Source organism: Rhincodon typus, chromosome 7 (genome assembly GCF_021869965.1).
Source record: "Rhincodon typus isolate 14 chromosome 7, sRhiTyp1.1, whole genome shotgun sequence".
Lineage (NCBI taxonomy): Eukaryota > Metazoa > Chordata > Chondrichthyes > Orectolobiformes > Rhincodontidae > Rhincodon > Rhincodon typus.
In genome coordinates this window covers 63,317,803-63,335,611 of record NC_063338.1, presented here as the reverse complement: position 1 = coordinate 63,335,611, position 17,809 = coordinate 63,317,803, and the positions used below count along the sequence as shown (strand labels likewise).

At 38.2% G+C, this 17,809-nt stretch overlaps 1 protein-coding gene across 4 annotated transcripts; it reads left to right on the top strand.

Moving 5' to 3' along the window:
* Positions 1–438: 438 nt before the first annotated feature.
* insig2 (insulin induced gene 2) lies at positions 439–17,580 on the top strand. Of its 4 annotated transcripts, none has more exons than XM_048598860.1 (7): positions 439–453; positions 926–1,110; positions 4,337–4,693; positions 7,324–7,448; positions 7,844–8,010; positions 13,091–13,190; positions 16,348–17,580. In XM_048598860.1, exons 3-7 carry the CDS (start codon positions 4,444–4,446, stop codon positions 16,387–16,389), a joined length of 684 nt encoding a protein of 227 aa, XP_048454817.1. In that variant the 5' UTR covers positions 439–453; positions 926–1,110; positions 4,337–4,443; the 3' UTR covers positions 16,390–17,580. The 4 variants fall into 4 exon arrangements, with proteins under 4 accessions (XP_048454817.1, XP_020388164.1, XP_020388166.1 ...); XM_020532575.2 differs by lacking the exon at positions 439–453 and adding an exon at positions 605–772; XM_048598859.1 differs by lacking the exon at positions 439–453 and adding an exon at positions 612–721.
* Positions 17,581–17,809: the final 229 nt, after the last annotated feature.

Here is a 17,809-nt window from a genome sequence, read left to right as displayed (position 1 = left end):
GTGTGCGTGAGGCTATCAGATTGCTTGAGACCAGGAGTTCTGGGCTGTTGCGGACTATGCCGATCAGGTGTCCTCACTAAATTGGGCATCGATTAATGGGTCCAGGCAGTGACCCTGTGACTGTGTATTTCCCCAGAGCGAAGCCCAGCTGCCTTTTATTTTACTTTTAGAAGTTCTGTTAAAAGCCCAGGGTTTTGAATGATAGGGATTTTTGCTACAAAACTGATACAGCATTAATTAATCCCTCCCCGGAATAGTGTTTTGCAACTGGATTGGCGGAGTTTATCTTCTGCTGAGGGTTAACCCATTTCAGGTACTAACTGCATGAGGCATTTACCGTAGTCTGAGCGTGTGGTAAAAAGCTTAGTTCAATCAGTGCATTTAGAGGGAAATTAGACATTTGTTTGCAAAGGAGCAGTGTGAATAGGATAGAATATCCTTTTGTTGTGTGAGGTTTGTTCTGTTTTGTTTTGGGTTGGGGTGAGGCGAGAAGGCAAGAGGGGACAGCTCATTGTAGTCTGAATGGGTCTGCACCGGCACGTGACCGCCATAGGAGGTGGGGCGCGCGCACGCACACACCCCTCACTGCGTCGTACCCGAGGAGCGAGCATTTGTTTTATTTGTGTGTGTGTGTGTGTGTGCGCGCGGTTCGGCTGATCGGAAGCGGCGGTGGAAAGAGGGAGAGGCCTGGGCCTATGCGATAGGACCGGAATTTCCAGCGGTTTGTATTCACGGTGGCGGGGCGCGGTCGGAGGACCTGATCGGAATCCGGGTAAGAGTCTGTTCTGAAGTAATTTAGGAAGGGAGCAGGTGGCGTGTTGGCCTAGGGGATCCGGTTTATGAGGTAGGGTGAGATACTCTGGGCCACGGCGTATGAGGGGGCAAAGGCTTGGGCTAAGTCAGTTTTTTTTTGTTTGTAATGTAGGGAGCTCCTTTCTGGTCGATTTATGTTCAGTATTAATTAAAGCTGCGAGTGCTCAAATGAGGGGTGAAGTGAACGCTCCGATGTGCCTATAGCAGTGAGGTGATCCAGGTTGAGGATCTACTGAACGACTCTGGAGTCATTGCACGTTGTGCTACACAAACGTTCCGCAGCACTCAGCCATCGAGGTAATTGCTATTCGAGCTTGTATTGTTTCATGAATCCACTGTGATACAGGGAAGTATAATGCATGTTGCATCCGTGAATACTGAGACTCTCTCGAAACCAGGTTTGACACCATATACCGTAAGAACGAGGTCGTTAAAGCAAATATTGATTTGCAGTTGTTGATTTCATGGAGTGGTTAAGTGACGGGGCCTCCTCTCTACCATCGTGAAGCAAGCCTCCGTCATAATGGGATTCAAACTTAAGGCAGCACCACTTCAATACGGTGCTGGAGTTTACCGAAGGGAATGTATCCTTGAAATGTCGAATGACCCCTGCTTTATTCAGTTTGATATGAAAGACCCCCTTGGTAATATCTGAAGAGGACTGAATAATTTTCTTTGGACTCTGACAAATATTTCCTTTCTACCAGCACCAAAGAATAAGGGAAACTGTTCACTTGTCTCACTGTTTCTAATTTCTTAGCTACATGATAAAGACTGTAAAATTAATTCATTTTGTGCAAGCTACTTTGGGGATGCTGTTGAGACTGTAAATGATTGTGTCATTAACCTAAAGGATTTAAAAGAAAACATGTATATGCAGCCAGTTACTGTTGTGATATAAAATTATGTGGCTAGTTGTATGGCCTATTTTGGTGCTCTAGTTATTCAGAATGTAATTAAATTCAGAGGAGTGTAAACTACCCTCATTAAATATACTGTATTATTTCAAGCAATAAAATAATTATTAAGTATCAGATTTGTGAAGTCAGGGGTCTAGACTTAGTTAAACCCATGCAGCTTAGAAATGTCAATAAATCTAAATGACTGAGTTAAAAACAAAATGCTGGAAATACTGAGCGTGCCAGGCAGCATCTGTGGAGAGGGCAACAGCGTTAATGGGGTGTAATGGATTTTATGGAGTGTGTAAAAATGTGAAACGTGTTTTCTGAGATGACTGAATTAGGAGCAAGCCACCTTTCTGCTCTTGATAAATCAAGTTGTGGTCATGATGGAGGACATTGCTGTCCAGGAGGCTCTTTTATAGCTGATTTGTACCTGTTAAATTATCAGCAGATGAGGGCTTTGACTACTGTAAAGATTCCCCAACTGCGTGATCTCACATGTTCCCTATGCACACCACTGGCACTTTGTTTGAATTGTAATCATGTGGGAACTAGCAAAAAGCAGGAGCATGAAAGTGAGAATAACTTGTCACAGTTCAGATTTTGCCCTGCACTTCAAGTCAATGACCTATTAATCAGGCTCCTCATTCTGAGTTTTGATGACGGGCCATCAACTTGAAATGTTAACTTTGTACATCTGCAAAACATGAACAACTGCTTCAACATAAAACTGTCCAATTGCTTTTTTTTGGGGGTGGGCTGAAATTAATATTTAGAATTAGTACTTCTAACTGCTATACTGTATTTACTGTCTTTTTGTACATTTCGTCAAGGATTCGGGAAGAAATCAACACTAATCTAAGTGGAATATAGTTAAGGAAAGAATGAACCTACTTTTAAAAGATGACATTGAGAAATAAGTTCAACACTTTAAAAGTATTAATTTTTCAACTGCCGTACAATGTCTTATTTACAGTAATGGGAATGTTCATATATGATTACATTATTTTAGAACTGATGGCATACAAACCTAAAATTTTACTTGGCAAGCTAGTAGTCTATTTGTCAATGTTTTCTTCGCAAAGTTTATTGAGGCCATAATTTGAAACAATAAATAAACATTTCATAATTTATAAATCATTTGTTTCAGTTCAGTCACATTTGTTACTACTTAGTGCCTGGTAGAACTTGTTCGTTGAATAATGCAGTTGGATCTTTTGGGTTAACCTGGCAAAGTGAACTGGATGTTCATTTAACACCTCTGCTGAAACATGGCATCTTTGCAGAAAAGACTTGGTATAAAATACATGGGTTGACGGCATTATCAGTCAGTGGAGAAACTAGAGAACTTTTCACAAGAACAGAGCAGATTAAATGTGAATGTATTGATATTGCATTAGTGTAGCAGCTTAAAAACTTCATTTTCATGTATTGGTGGTAACATTAACCAAACCTACCAACAATAGTGGAAAAAAGCTTCAGCTATTAAATTTCAGTTTCACGATCAACCTCAATTTTCTAAAGATGAAGTAGGATTTTTTTAGAAAATATAAAATTCTTTAAATCAGGAATATGTGCCTGGACATTGCCACTTTATTCCCTTCTGGTTTCTTGTGTTATGTTACATTTACTCCTCAAGAAGATCCACTTGGCATAGAAAAAAATGAAGTTCTCATGTTGTTTGTGGAAATGAAATCGGGATAAATTGAATATTTCATAAGACAATGATTGTTATCAAGCCTTTAAGGTATTTATTTAGCCTTTGCCTTTAAGTTATTTTGATCGTTAGCTGATTCTTTGCAATCCATTTGTTCATTAAAGGGATTGCATGAGCACATGGAATCTGTATATTTTGGAAGGCGTTTGAGCAATAAAAACCTTAAGAACGACATCAAAACAGTCAGTATTTTCTTCAGGCACCTTTTTGAAATTAAAACATATGTATCTTTACAGAGGGCTAAAAATGGTGTTGGAATACACCACGACTTGTTTTTGAATTATTCTCATAGATCGGTTAATCTGTTATTAGATTAGAGATTATTGGTTTAGAACTACAATTTAGAATCTAATCCTGCCAGGTGTGTGTTGTTTATCATTGTACAGCAGATTCAGTTGTCAGTGTAATTTCAATTGCAGTGTTTGATGTGTTAGATCTGCCCGTGACATGAAGCTGGGAACAGCCAGAACAAGTGTCCCAAAAAAAAAGGACTGATGGAAGTAGCTGAAACCAACTACAGTTTTTTCCTGTTTGAATAGATGGATGAGCATATGGCTCGTTTTCATATTTCACTGCTAATCTCCCCACCTCTTTCAATAACACCTTTGCTGGAGGCCCATGTTCTGTGGGTGGTCTTCCAGACATACCAGCCACTAAAATGTTGATCATCACTTGATAATATGGGAATGTACCCTGACCATCAAAATGTTTTGGCCTTTCTGTTGTCGTCGTAACCTCATGGCTCACTATCTGCATCAAAACCTATAATATTTCTTGTCACAAGTATTCCACAAGTCAAAAGTTAATTTGCTTGCTAAGGCACCACTCCATTGTACAGAAATAATTGTTTTATTATTGTTTACTATTGCAACTATGTATCATGTTTTCTTTCAACTCTTTTTAGGTGGGTACATAATGTGAATTAAAGCGTGAAGATAGATCAGCTAAGTAGAGATCTACTCTTGCAGCCAATATCTGTAAGAAAATAGATACTCGAGTACACTTACCTCGATGGCAGAGGAGGAAAGAACCAAAACCACAACTGTGCAGATCAGACATGGCCACTACCTTTCTACTATTACAAACCAGAACATGAACTTGCTTATTCGAGGAGTCGTCCTTTTTTCTATTGGTGTGTTCTTAGCACTTGTATTGAACTTACTGCAGATACAAAGAAATGTTACTCTTTTCCCCCCTGATGTGATTGCCAGCATTTTCTCTTCCGCTTGGTGGGTTCCACCATGTTGTGGTACAGCATCAGGTACGTGATTGTGTTCTGTTTTGCGATATTGTATTTTGGGAAATATCTGCAGTGATATTGCAAGTGTTTGAAAGTAAATCAGTTTTACTGTAAGAAAACTTATTACACAAGGGTATGTGTTTCAGCAGTTTGAGCCATCACGATTTCATGATCATTATTACGCCAACCACCCTTGCCACCAAAAACAATTAACGTCATAATAGTTTTTATTTGCAAGCGTTTTTGTTTCAACATGCCAGTTTGAGAGCCTGTTTTTAGAGTCTCCAGCAAAACAGCCAAGATGCATTTCCATTTAAGTGGATGTTTACAAATAAACTGCATCTACATTATCCAGTTCTATAAGCTTACAATATAGTCTTTATTTTTACTTGATTTTTACAAGAATTGTTAATTCATTCTGGTAATATGTGAAGACAGCAAGAAAACTGTTGTTGCTCCAAACTTGTTCATGCTGTTCCCTTGTTATTGATCTATCACTGTTCACATAGTTAAATTATTAAGTGATGTTATGTTATTTTTTTTTAAAGTTGAAATTTATTGTGCAGATCTTCCTGATGCTCTCACATCAATAAACCAATTAAATTAATTGGAAATTTGACCTATCAAGGCTGCAATAAAATCATTTTTTGAGCAATGAAATGTACTAAGACAGCATAGCATTTGTGTGACATGTGACATCACAGTGCAAAATGGAAGCTTCCCCTATCATTTGACCACTTGTCAGTAACTATCTTTGTTATTGGCAGGTGATTGAAGACACTAGAGGGGGGGATAAAAAGCAACATGTTTCATTTCTTTGTTATGGGGTCAGATAGTATTTTAAAAAGTTCTTTTTTTTTTAACAAATAACTGTTCTGCTGTTGATCACATCTCCACATAGTAAATTTAATGCCAAAAGTAAAAGATGGTTAGATGATTGTAAGTTGATCAAAACAAATTTTGTGAATGGATCAATTCCAGCATTTATTTAAACTAGTTCCCTATGTGGCTTGCTGAATGGTTTAAATATTTTGAACCACAATTGCATTTGCAATTGCAGTAAAACACCTTTGGTTTTCCATATTTAAATGACTAATGTTCTGGGCTAACTTATTATAATGAATGATTTATTTATTGTCGCATATATCTTGAGGATACAGTGAAAAGTGTTTTGTCGCCACAATCCAGCGCCATTTTGAGGTACAATAAGGATAAAAAGAAAGTACTTAAATAAAAATTCATCTTCTGTTCAAATTGGGGTCTCAAACATGGCTTTATGGCTTCTGCAAGCTGCTGTGGTCCACAAGGAGTTTCCCCCTGTGCGAACAGCAACGATGATGCTGATTCCCCAGGAGACCCCGGCTCTGCTGATGCTGGTGCCTCGGTGATGCTGCCAAGAGTCCAGGCTCTGGGCATACTGCTGCCAGGAGTCCCTGATCCGGGCATTGTCACTGCCAAAAATCCAAGCCCCGGGCCTACCTCTTCAAGGAGTCCTTGCCCCAGGCACCACTGCTGCTGGGAATCCCTGCTCCAGGCACTGCCACCACCCCATCAAAACCACTCTGGCCTCTGATGTAAGAAGGAAAAAAAGGACAAAATGTGCATGGAGAAACGATGCCACTGGCCTGGAGCAGATGGACTCTGATGAGCCGAACATGACCTCCTGTGCCAGTGTCATCTTTGAAGCAAGTGTTACTTCAGCAAACGTAAATCTGATAGGTTCCTTGGAATTTGCCCGTGAAAATGTTGCTACAATATTTTGCCATAATTTGGTGTAACATTTTATGACTGAATTAGTTGCATTGTGCAACAATTTGTTCATATTATAACTTAGTGAAATTTGCAGAGCACTGGAAGTACTTTATGATTCCATGGGTGAGTTTAACTTTTAAACAAAAATGATTATACTTGCAATTTTTTCTCAACAGAATTATAAAGATGGAAATAACTTAAAGATTTTGAAAGTTGCATAGCAAATTCATAATACTGTATAGATTTTGAAAATATCATCTAAGGGGAGAAATGATTATGAATGCAGACTATTGGTTTATAGAATAAAAACATCCAAGTTCCTGGTATTTGTGATGAAATGGAATGTGATTATGGGCTTACACAGGAAGAAAAAAATGAATCAATGGGGAATCAGTTCTTGCTATCTCTCTAATCAATGGGGAATGTTTTTCCTGTGTTACTGCTATTAAAGTAATGTGGCAAATGTTTATTCGTGAATCATCATTAAGAAGGAAATTGCATGTAGGCGGGGTGTATATTAATCAAAACAAAATTGCAAAAATCAGCATGGAAAAAGCAATTTTTGAAAAAAGGAAAACTACTTTTTGCCTGTAATTCTAGGCAAAATATGTTTTGGCATAATGATTACCCATCTGACATTTGAAGTCCTAAATTGTGCTGAATCTCAATGCAGAAATAGATTGGCTGTAAAGAATCTTCAAAAGCTTATCCACTTGGCATTGTTGTTTATTTGTCATCAGTTATATATTACATTGTGTTAGCTGTATTTGTGTCTACTGAAGCAACATTTTTCTGTTTGGATTGGTTAGTGTGTTGAACTAATGTAACCTGAAAGTCTTGTATGTAAGAAGAAGCTATTTTAGGTCGTGCAAATCAGTGCTGTTTTTCTGTTCCTGCAGCTGTGATTGGTTTGCTTTACCCATGCATTGACAGCCACCTGGGAGAACCACACAAATTCAAGAGGGAATGGTCCAGTGTAATGCGTTGTGTTGCAGTCTTTGTTGGCATAAACCATGCTAGTGCTGTATCCTTGTCTTTGTTTTACAAACCGCGAATTATTGATATTCTTTGTTAGTTATCTTCGAAAAATATCCTGCAACCTTAGTTATAAAATTCAATAACCTATGCCTATCAATAAACTAATCAAATGAGAAAAGATGACTTAATTACAAAAATTATACCTGCAAAATTGAGAAGTGACTGTTCAGAAAGTTGTGATGCATCTGTGTAGAATTTTTTTCCAAAAAGTTAATTCTATAAAATTGCACTTACCATTGAGATGGAGTGTAGTTTCTGATGGAAGCAGCATTTTTTGAGACAAACTGTAAAAATAACTTTGTATCAGACAAGTAATCTATATAATAAAAATTAGTATTAAATGCTGTTTTTGTCCAGTAAACCTTAACAAGTCTCTCGTAGAAGGTGGATTTTGCCAACAATATGCAGTTGTCCCTTACATTGGCAGCACTTTCCATTGGATTGTGGTGGACTTTTGATAGATCTCGAAGTGGTTTCGGGCTTGGAATAGGAATTGCTTTTCTTGCCACATTGGTCACTCAGCTTTTAGTCTACAATGGTGTTTACCAGTAAGTACAAAATAGAACATATATCTGACTTTAAAAGTTTGTTTTTCTCTTGTAAAATTATATTTTCTGTGGCTGTTAACTTGATACGGTATAAAACTAAATTGTATGCAGACACCTCGGTTGTTGCCAATAAAACCTATGTAAGGAGCATTTCAGTTAAATATAGTAATGTTCAACCAAATGATTTATAAGCCATAGATGTCGGTTCACACTTTTATATCTCTAATGAAAATACATGCATGGAGCTTTATCTGTAGTGGGTAAATGCAGTCCTGGTTTTTCAGAGATTGTGAGATCTGTTTTCTTTTTTGCAACCTTCCAGATTTTTTCCTGGCATGATTGTACCTGAATGTGTGTAGTATTGGGCTGGATTTTCCAATGAGAGGAGATTGCAACCCAGGCCCTTACTTGAACAAAAGGACCTCTGTTTCAGAGAGGATATTCTGATCAGGGTTCTCTCAGAAATATGGAGCTGTATTTCCCTTCTGGTCATTCTTTTCTGGTGCAAGAGGCAAATGTCTCTTTTCATAGTAGCTAGCTGCTGTATTTTGAAATTTAAAGGTTCCTGGAGCGATAGTGACAGCTGCTGTCAAATGGGTAAGTCCATAAGGAAAAGGTATTAGGATGCTAGATATGTACAGTGCCATCTGGGGACGAGGCAGATGCCAGGCAAGTAGGTGTACTGTGTCAACTGGGTAGGCGTAAGATTCCAGGTGAGTAGGCAGTACTATGCCAGGAGCAAGGTGCGAAGTGGATAGGATGCTGGGGATAGGTTGCATGGTGGCAAATTAAGTGATGTAATTTTTGGGTAGTTTGGGGTAGGTGGGAAAAGTAGACTCTGCCAGGGAATGGGGAGGGTGGAAATTGGGCCCGGGGCGGGGAGGTTTGCTTCTGGTGATGGCATAGGGCAAGTTGGGTCAGGTCTAAGGACATAGTGGGATTGGGTCACATCAGGCAGAAGGAGGCCTAGTTGGGCCTGATGGTGAATGGGAGAGTCATGGCCCAGGAACTCTGTTGGGTCAGGTTATGAGGGGTGCCGAAGTGGTTTGGGGAGGTGTATTTTAAGGTGTGCGTTAAGTAGATATGGAGTCAGTTCAATAGCACTCAGGAGTTGGACTATGTATTTAATAGTCTAACTTTTCCTGAGTAACTATTTTCCTTAATTTTGGAACTTAATTGGAACCCTCTGAAATTTCTGATTTAATGGAGATTTCCAGGCTTAGAGGAATTGCCCAGTAGAAAATTAAATTTCCGAGGCAATTTCTGCAGATTGCACGCAGGGTCTCTGTGAAAATTCCCATCTACATTTCAATATTGAGTGGCCATTGGAAACTCAGGTAGTAAGTTCTCAGTAGTTAAAGTGAATTTGTATAGTATTTTACATGTAGAAAATATTATACATTGGCTCATACTTAAAATTGTATGCAGGCAAGGTTGTAATATGGTCTGCAGAGTTTTGGAAAAGTTGGAGTTTATGGAGTGAAAAACTTGGAAAACAAGTAAGATCATGTGAGTGTTCAAACCACTAGTGTTGAAGGTGAATGAGCTGAAGTAGGAATAGATGGACAATGACATTAGGTGTCATTGTCCATTTGTGATAAGAGTGCCATTATGCTAGTATGTAATCCGCTTCTTTCTTAGTTGTAGAGCAGGGGAGACATGAGAACTAGGAGCAGGAGAAAGCAATTCAGCCCCTTGAGCCTGCTCTGCCACTTGATAATGGCTGGCCTCGACTCTAGAGTTTGCTCTCTATTACCCTTCAACCCAGTACTAATTAAAAATCTGCATATCTCTTTAAATTTACTTGATGTCCCAGGATTCACCACGTTCTCGGGTAGTGATTTTCACAATCCTTCGAGAGAAGTAATTTCTCCTCGGCTCTGTTTAGATTTGCTAACCCTTATCTTAAAACTATAACTTGTCATTCAAGATTTCCTCATGTGAGGATACATCCTCTGTATGTTTACTTTTGTCAATCCTTTCAGTATCTTTATATACCTCAATTAGATCTCTCATTCTTCTAAACTGCAGGGTCTATAGGCCTAAACTGCTAATCTCTCTCCATAAGACTGACCCCTTATTTCCGGAGTCAACCTAGTGAACCACCTTTTCCTTCATGTTGTCTTGGTTTTTCTGCCATTCATCGTAATGGTCTTTGCTGGTTCTTGACCCTTCTGCCAATGAGAACAGTTTCTCCCTATCTGCTTCAACCCCCTCATAATTTTGAGTAGCTGTGATAAATCTCTGCTAAGGGGAAGAACCCCAACTTGCACTGAACCAGGAAGCCCAGGTTCAAGGACCACCTGATCCAGAGGTGTATCATAACACCCCTGGACAGGTTGATTTTAAAAAAAAAAAAACTTGAGGACTTTCTTCCTTCAGAAGATATTTAATTTTTGGAATACTCATTACAGAGGGCCGTGGAATCTCCGTTATTAAGTATGTTCAAAATAGATGTTGATTTCAGGATACTAATAACATCAACGGCCATGGAGAGTCTGCAGGAAAATGTTTTTTGAGGTGAGTGACCAGCCATGGTGTAGAATGGGGGAGGGGCTTAATGGCCTATACCTGTGTTTACCAATTTATTTATGTAACTGAAGATCCTTGTTCTTGAAATCACTCCTGTGAATTTTTCTGTACTTTCTGAATGTTTTTACATCTTTTGAGACTTGTCCTCAAAATTAGACACACTACTCCATTGAAAAGCTGAATGAGAATTTCAGAAAGGATAGCTGAGGATGTCCTTGCTTTTGCACTTCGTGCCCCTATTTAAGTGGAGTATACCTTGTGCCTTAATAGGGAGTAACTTTAAGCTACTTTGTTGTGTGTGCATCTGCCCCTTTACCCTGTTTTGGAATTGAATCCTTTATATTTCCATGTGCTGTCTACCAAAATGCACCACTTCACACTCCTCTGAATTAAATTTCATCTACCATGTGTCTGCCCGTTCCACCAGCCTGTCTGTATCCTGTTGAGTTTGTTAATGTTGCCAACTTTAGTGTCATCCCACATTTTGAAATTGTGCCCTACACCTCTAAACCTAGATCATAATATGTATCGAGGAAAAACAGCCTTCCCTGTACTTGACCCTGTGGAGGAACTGCACTGCATATTTTCATCCATTATGCAAAATAATAATTATCACCCTTCTACAGAAACTCTGAAGAAGGGTCCCGACCCAAAACGTCAACTTTCTTGCTCCCCTGATGCTGCCTGGCCTGCTGTGTTCCTCCAACTCCACACTGTTGTTTCTGACTCTGGCAGCTGCAGTTCGTGTTGTCTCTGTTTTGTTATTCAACCAGTTTTGCTTTTGCTGACACTGCTGCATTGTTTCACTGTTAGTAACTATTCTCGATTTAATATTCTGTAATATATTGGCTGTCAAAAATAAGGAAATGATAATTGGGTTTAATGCACAAATTTTTAATCTGAAATTCAGCCAACGTTTTATATCTTAAAGGGGGGGTGGTGAGGGTGGTTGCCCTTGACATCAAGCTAGCATTTTACCAAATGTGGCATCATGGAACCCTAGTAAAACTAAAGCCGACAGGAAATGTGGAAAGCACAAAGGAATGTGTTCTAAATGCAGCGGCTACAAGAGCAGGTCAGTAGTTGAGAATTCTACAAGCAAATAACTTGCCTTCTGACTCTCCACAGCACAGCCATTGTTTACAAGGCACAAGTCCGGTGTCTGATGGGTTAATCTCTACTTGTCTATACGAATATAGTTCTATCAACCCTCCATTAACTCTAACAGCATTCAAAAAAACTTCACGCCATCCAGAACAAAGCAGTCCGCTCGATTAGCACATGATCCTACACTTTCAGCTTTCATTCCTTTCACTACTGAGGTAGCAGTGTGTACCCCAACAAGATGCATTTCTATGCATTCGCACAAAGTATCTTCCAAATGCATAACCTCTGCCACTTCAAAGAACAAGGGGAGTAGATCCAGGGTAACATTATCATCTTCAAGATTCCTTCCAAACCCCACACCATGATTTGAAACTATATCACTTCCTTCACTGTCACTGGGTAAATAACCTGAAATTCCTTTCTGACAATCCTTGGATGTGCCATGGTTCAAGAAAGTTGCTTAGCTTCTTAAGTAATCGGAAATGGGCAACTAATGTAGGCCTTGCTAGCACTGCCCATATTTGGTTAAAGAATTTAAATAAAAATTTGAATTTCGCACTTGTAATTTGTGGTATCACTCTGCTTGAATTGCACCTAATCAACAAATGAATATCTGTTTCTAATTGCCCCTCTTGTTTTGTATTTTTAAATTTTTCTTTTTAAAAGGAATAAAGTATAAAAATGAATTCTGGTTTTAAGATGCTTTCCAGATTTTTTTTTTTGCTGTATCACTCTGTTGGGGAGAGGGACCAGTAGGGAATTGATGGGTTAATTTAAAGGAAATTGGCACAAGCACATTTGACATCCCTAAAGTTTCGCAGAGAATGCAACAACTTAATAAAGTGGGAATTTGTTCGCTGAGGGTCTGAAGTCACCTCCACCGCCCATCTATTCAATGTGTAAGATCAAGAAATTCTGTAGGTATTTTAAGAACTTGGTGGAAAAAGTTTGCTAAACGCTAAATAATTCAAAGTGAATGCATAGGCACTCAAGTTGCAGGAGTGGAAAGATAGTGTGCATTGCTTCATCTTGAAGTGTAACTTGAAGTTGATGGTGGCAAACTTGATAGTTGAAAGAATTTTCTTTGCTTTTAAAACTGTAACAGTCTTTCAGCAATTAAGTTCTGTGTAGTGTATGTTTTAGATGGATTCACATGTTTTGTACTTCAGTGATATACATATTTTTAACTCAGCATAGTCTAAACTCTGTGCAACGTCAGTATATATTAAGAAATACTTCTATTTAATTCACTTCAATTTCTGGTCTTTGTTTATGCATATACGTTTGTATTAAATTCAGATTTTTAATAAATTATTTTAATTTCAAACATGCTAATAAAGGTTTGAAACTACTCATGTTTTTCAAAATTTTTACATTAGGGTTTTAATTGGACATGTCTATATTGAGAAACTAATTTTACTTACTATACCTTGTTTTGTAGATATACATCTCCAGATTTTCTTTATGTTCGGTCTTGGTTACCTTGTATATTTTTTGCTGGTGGAATAACGATGGGAAATATAGGACGCCAGTTAGCAATGGTGAGTAAATCGATGCGCCCTTTTTTATCAATTGATTTGTATTCATTGGATGTTCACTAATAATCTCTCCATTGTTTCCAAATTTTCAGATTAAAAGATCGTATAAAATCTGGGCCTCAACCAAATCGGTTCTTCTGTTTTTATCTAAAGTAGCATTATGCTTTTTTTGTTTAATGAGTCAGTTTTCATTTTTATACTTGTCAGATATTTTGAGTGTTTTGCTGAGTGTGTAATTTTCATGCTTCCTTATAATTGAAGTGAAGTTATAACTGCACAGACCACTATGACAAGTAGCTAGAATAATTTATGTGGGGAGGTGATGAGCGTAATGGTAGTATCGCTAGACTAGTACTGTAAATCCTATCTGCAAAGTAACGGATTTGTCTGTCTGCACTAGGAAATAACATCCTTGGGCAAAAACTGCGTATCTGCTATATTTTTAATCATTTTAACCTATTTTAGTGAGTTCCGTATTTTCAAATTTCATTCGTGGCGGCTCTCAGGAATGGAACCCTCGCAGATAATGGAGGAATGACTATTTCAGAGACTTGGGTAATATTCTGAGGAAGTCAGATTGTGGAGTTTGGATGCAATAAAAATAAGCCTAGAATTTAGATCGAGGTTTTCTCCATGCCTTCCTCGAGTCCATTAATGCTATTGGTGAAAACAGGAAACTATAGATCCTCGTGGAAGAGGACATTCCTTGAAACAAAGCCCAAATCCAGGGAAAGGGGGAAATGTTCGGTTCTGTTTTCTAGAGATTTTCTTTGTGCAGCGTAGCTGATCTGATTTGAAATGTGATGGAACATTAAGAACATTTCTGCATGCTTTGTTAACTTTTGTAATTGAGAACATTTAGATAGAGATTCTTCAAATTAATTGGGTAAAACCACCTCCACAATAGACCATAAGATGTAGGAGCAGACTTAAGCAATTCGGCCCATCGAGTTGCTTCACCATTCAATCATGGCTGATGTTTCTCAATCCCATTCTCCTGCCTTTTCCCTGTAACCCTTGAGCCCCTGCTAATCAAGAACCAATTTATGTCTTAAAAACACTCTGTGTCTTGGCCTCCACAGCCTTCTGTAGCAATGAGTTCCATAGATTCATCACCCTATGCATGAAAAATATTCCTCTTCATCTCAGTTCCAAAGGGTAATTCCTTTAGAGGGTGTGCTCTCGGGTTCCAGTCTTTCCTACTAGTGGAAACAGCTCCTCCACATCCACTCTATTCAAGCCTGTCCGTATTCAGTAACTTTCAGTGAGATTCCCTTTGACCGGCGAAATTTCTTTGACCCAGAGTTCGCACCTGCTCCTCATATAACAAGCACTTCATTCCCAGGATCATTGTTGCAAACCTCCTCTAGATCCCCGTGAAGGCCAGCGCATCCTACCTTAGATATGAGGCTCAAAACTGTATAGAATATTTCCAGATACAGTCTGATTTTGTACAACCTCTGCAGTACATCCCTGCTCTTGTATTCTATACCTCTTGAAATGAAAGCTAACCGATCTGTAATTTCCTGTATTCTGCCTGCCTCCCTTCTTAATCAGGGGGTGTTACGTTTGCTGTTTTCCACTTCTCTGTGACCTGTTGTGACTCCAATGAGTCCTGAAAGATGACTATCAATGCCTCCACATCTCCTTAGCTATCTCCTTCAGAGAAGTGAGGTCTGGGTGATTTATCCACCATCAGACTTTTCAGCTTTCCCAACACCACCTCCTTAGTGATGGCCACTATATGTAGCTCTCCCTCTTGACTCTTTTGAAGTTCTGGTATGCTATTGATATCTTCTACCATGAAGACTGATGCAGAGTACCTTTTCTGTGTTCCACGTTTATACTTTTCCCACCTCATTTTTCAGTGGCCTGATATCCACTCTTGACTTTTGTCTTTTATACATCTTAAAAAGGACTCTTGCAATCTTCTTTTATATTAGTAGCTAATGTACCCTGATATCACCTCCTTTTTGCACCCACCCCCCACACTGCCCCATTGCTTTTCTAGTTGTCCTCTGCTGATTTTTTTTAAAAGGCTTTCCAATCCTCTGGCTTCCCAGTAATCATCACGTTGTACACTTTTATGCTATCCCTGACTTCCCCTTGCCACCTTGGTTGCCCCATCCTGCCATTAGTTTCTTCTTCCTTGGGATGAATTTTCTGCTGTGCTTCCCAAATTACCCCAGAATTTGCTGATCCATCTTAGTCTCTGTTGGGCTCCCCTTCCAGTCAACTCAGGCAAGCTCCTTCCTCAGGTGTTTGTCATTACCTTTACTCAATTGTAATCATATTGCATCTGTTTCCAGCTTCTCCCCCTCAAACTACAGGGTGAATTCTGTATTGTGGTCACTGCTCCCTGGGGATGCCTTCACCTTAAGCTCCCTAACAATTCTGCCTCATACACATCACCAAATCCAGAATTGCCTGATCCCTAGTGGGCTTAAGCTCAAGCTTTTCCAAAAAAAAAGCTTAGACATTCCACAAATTCCTTGGGACCTGCTACGAACCTGATTTTTCCAGACAACCGATATATTGAAGTCCCTCATGATGATTATAATGGTGCCTTTCCTTTGCGCCTTTTCTATCTCCTGATTTATTTTTTGCCCAACATCCTGACTATTGCTAGGAGGCCTGTGTGTACCTCCCAACAGGGTCTTTTTACATTTTCCTTTGCGATACCTCAACTGTACTTGCACAGATTATTTGCCTTCTGATCATATCTTGCTTCATGCTATCGATTTAATTTCATTCTTACAAACAAGGCAGATTTGCCCCCTCTGCTCATCTACTTGCCCTTTCAATAGGGTGGGGTTGCAGAGTTGAAGTGATATTGAAAACAGTCAGCAGGTCAGGCAGCATCTGTGACGACAAACAGTTAATGTTTCAGGTCAGTGATCCTTAATGTGAACCCTGCTTTTCTCTACTGATGTTGTCTGATCTGTTAATTGTTTCCAGCATTTTCCGATTTTCTTTCAGACTGCCAGTATCTTCATTATTTTGCTTTTGCAATGTTTTCCTCCTCTATTCTTTAATACTCCAATTGTATTTGTCGATGACTTTACAAGTAAAGAAACAGCACAATGTTCATAATTGATAGTCTTCAAGTTTTGTACAACCTGTTAACCATGATCTCTTTGTATTTTCTTTCTAATTACAGTATGAGTGTAAAGTTATTCCAGAAAAACCTCATCAAGATTGAAGTACTGTTGTGGAAATTTGAAGATTTCATATGGACAATAGGAGATAAAGATGATATGCCAAATGAATGTAAAAAGTTGTAAATAAGATTTCCTGTTTCAAAATTGCAGAAATTGCAGTTTTTTTCACTCTGCTACATGAGCTGCAATCTGTGATTGCTCTTGGTATAAAATGCCCTGTAAGGCATTGTGTAGCAAATACACATGCAACACCATACATCTACGTGCAACTCTGGATTCAATCTTAGTACATGGAAAATATTCACTTAAAACCCATGGAAATACTTTGAAATATAACTGTGGATGTGTGGTGCTAAACAAGTATATGATTTCATTGCTGTTTTAGTTTCAATCCGGATGGGCAATAGTTTCAGATTTTATACTTTATTTAAGATAGTCATTGAACAGAATCCTCCAATTATTTAGCTAGTTCAATTTTTAAATATCTTGAAAATTTAAGTGTTTTTCCAGAAGTGTCAGCTTGCATGTGTTCATTTATTAATCTTTAAACTTCAGAAGATTCAATAATATTTGAATGAAGTGCAAAATTAGTATTTTTGATTTTTTTCAAATATATTTTGGCTTAAAGATAATATTTCATGGTGCTGCCTGAGAAGGAATGTCACATCTGAACTTTTGGCTCATCCCCATTTTTAGAATCCTAATTGTAGCAATAGAAATATGATATTTACAGATGCATGAAACTGCTGCAGCCAACATATATGTGCACAAATGTGTAATGCTATTGAAGCAATATGCTAGCTGTTGATACTTCAAAATATTGTGATCTCTGTGATTAATTAGTTTAGTGTGACTTGGACATCACTTTCAGCGTATTGAAGATCGATCTGCATTTTCATTTTACTTCTAAAAATTTTACGAATGCATATTACTACATGTTTTGTTGACAATAAGGTTTTCATTTGTGGTGAGGACATCTTACATAGCAGCCAAATGTAAAATTAATAAGCCTCTAAGTTAAAATAAGAAATTTGTGTACAAAATGATAATGCAAATTATTCTTATTTTATCAATTTTGTGGAGTTCTTTCATTGGGCTTCTGTTTTTTTCCAAAGAAGACGTTCATTTGTAAGTGGGATAAAATCATTTAGCCTGCAGTATTTTAGACTAATTTATTTATATTCTATATATATATATACTGAATATTCCAATAAAATATATATTTCAGTAAAGCTGTCTGCTCCAGGCCTGTTTTGTCACATGGTGTTTATAGAAAATGAAGGTAACAAGATTTAAGCAGAAGGGCTTTCTAATTGGAATTGTGGAAGGTATTCAAATATGTCTGTGATTGTTATATAATCAACATAAATTACATATCTATAAATAGTCATTTTGTTACATTTGAAGCAAACAGGATTTGCTTTTTTTTGCACTGTTGTAGTTACCGAAATTTGAAACAAA

Excerpts from the sequence above, each read along its gene's own strand:
- insig2 (XM_048598860.1), top strand. The coding sequence starts at position 4,444 with ATGGCAGAGGAGGAAAGAACCAAAACCACAACTGTGCAGATCAGACAT. Across the intron at positions 4,694-7,323 it reads ATGTTGTGGTACAGCATCAG|CTGTGATTGGTTTGCTTTAC; the intron begins GTACGTGATTGT and ends CTGTTCCTGCAG. Across the intron at positions 7,449-7,843 it reads GCATAAACCATGCTAGTGCT|AAGGTGGATTTTGCCAACAA; the intron begins GTATCCTTGTCT and ends AGTCTCTCGTAG.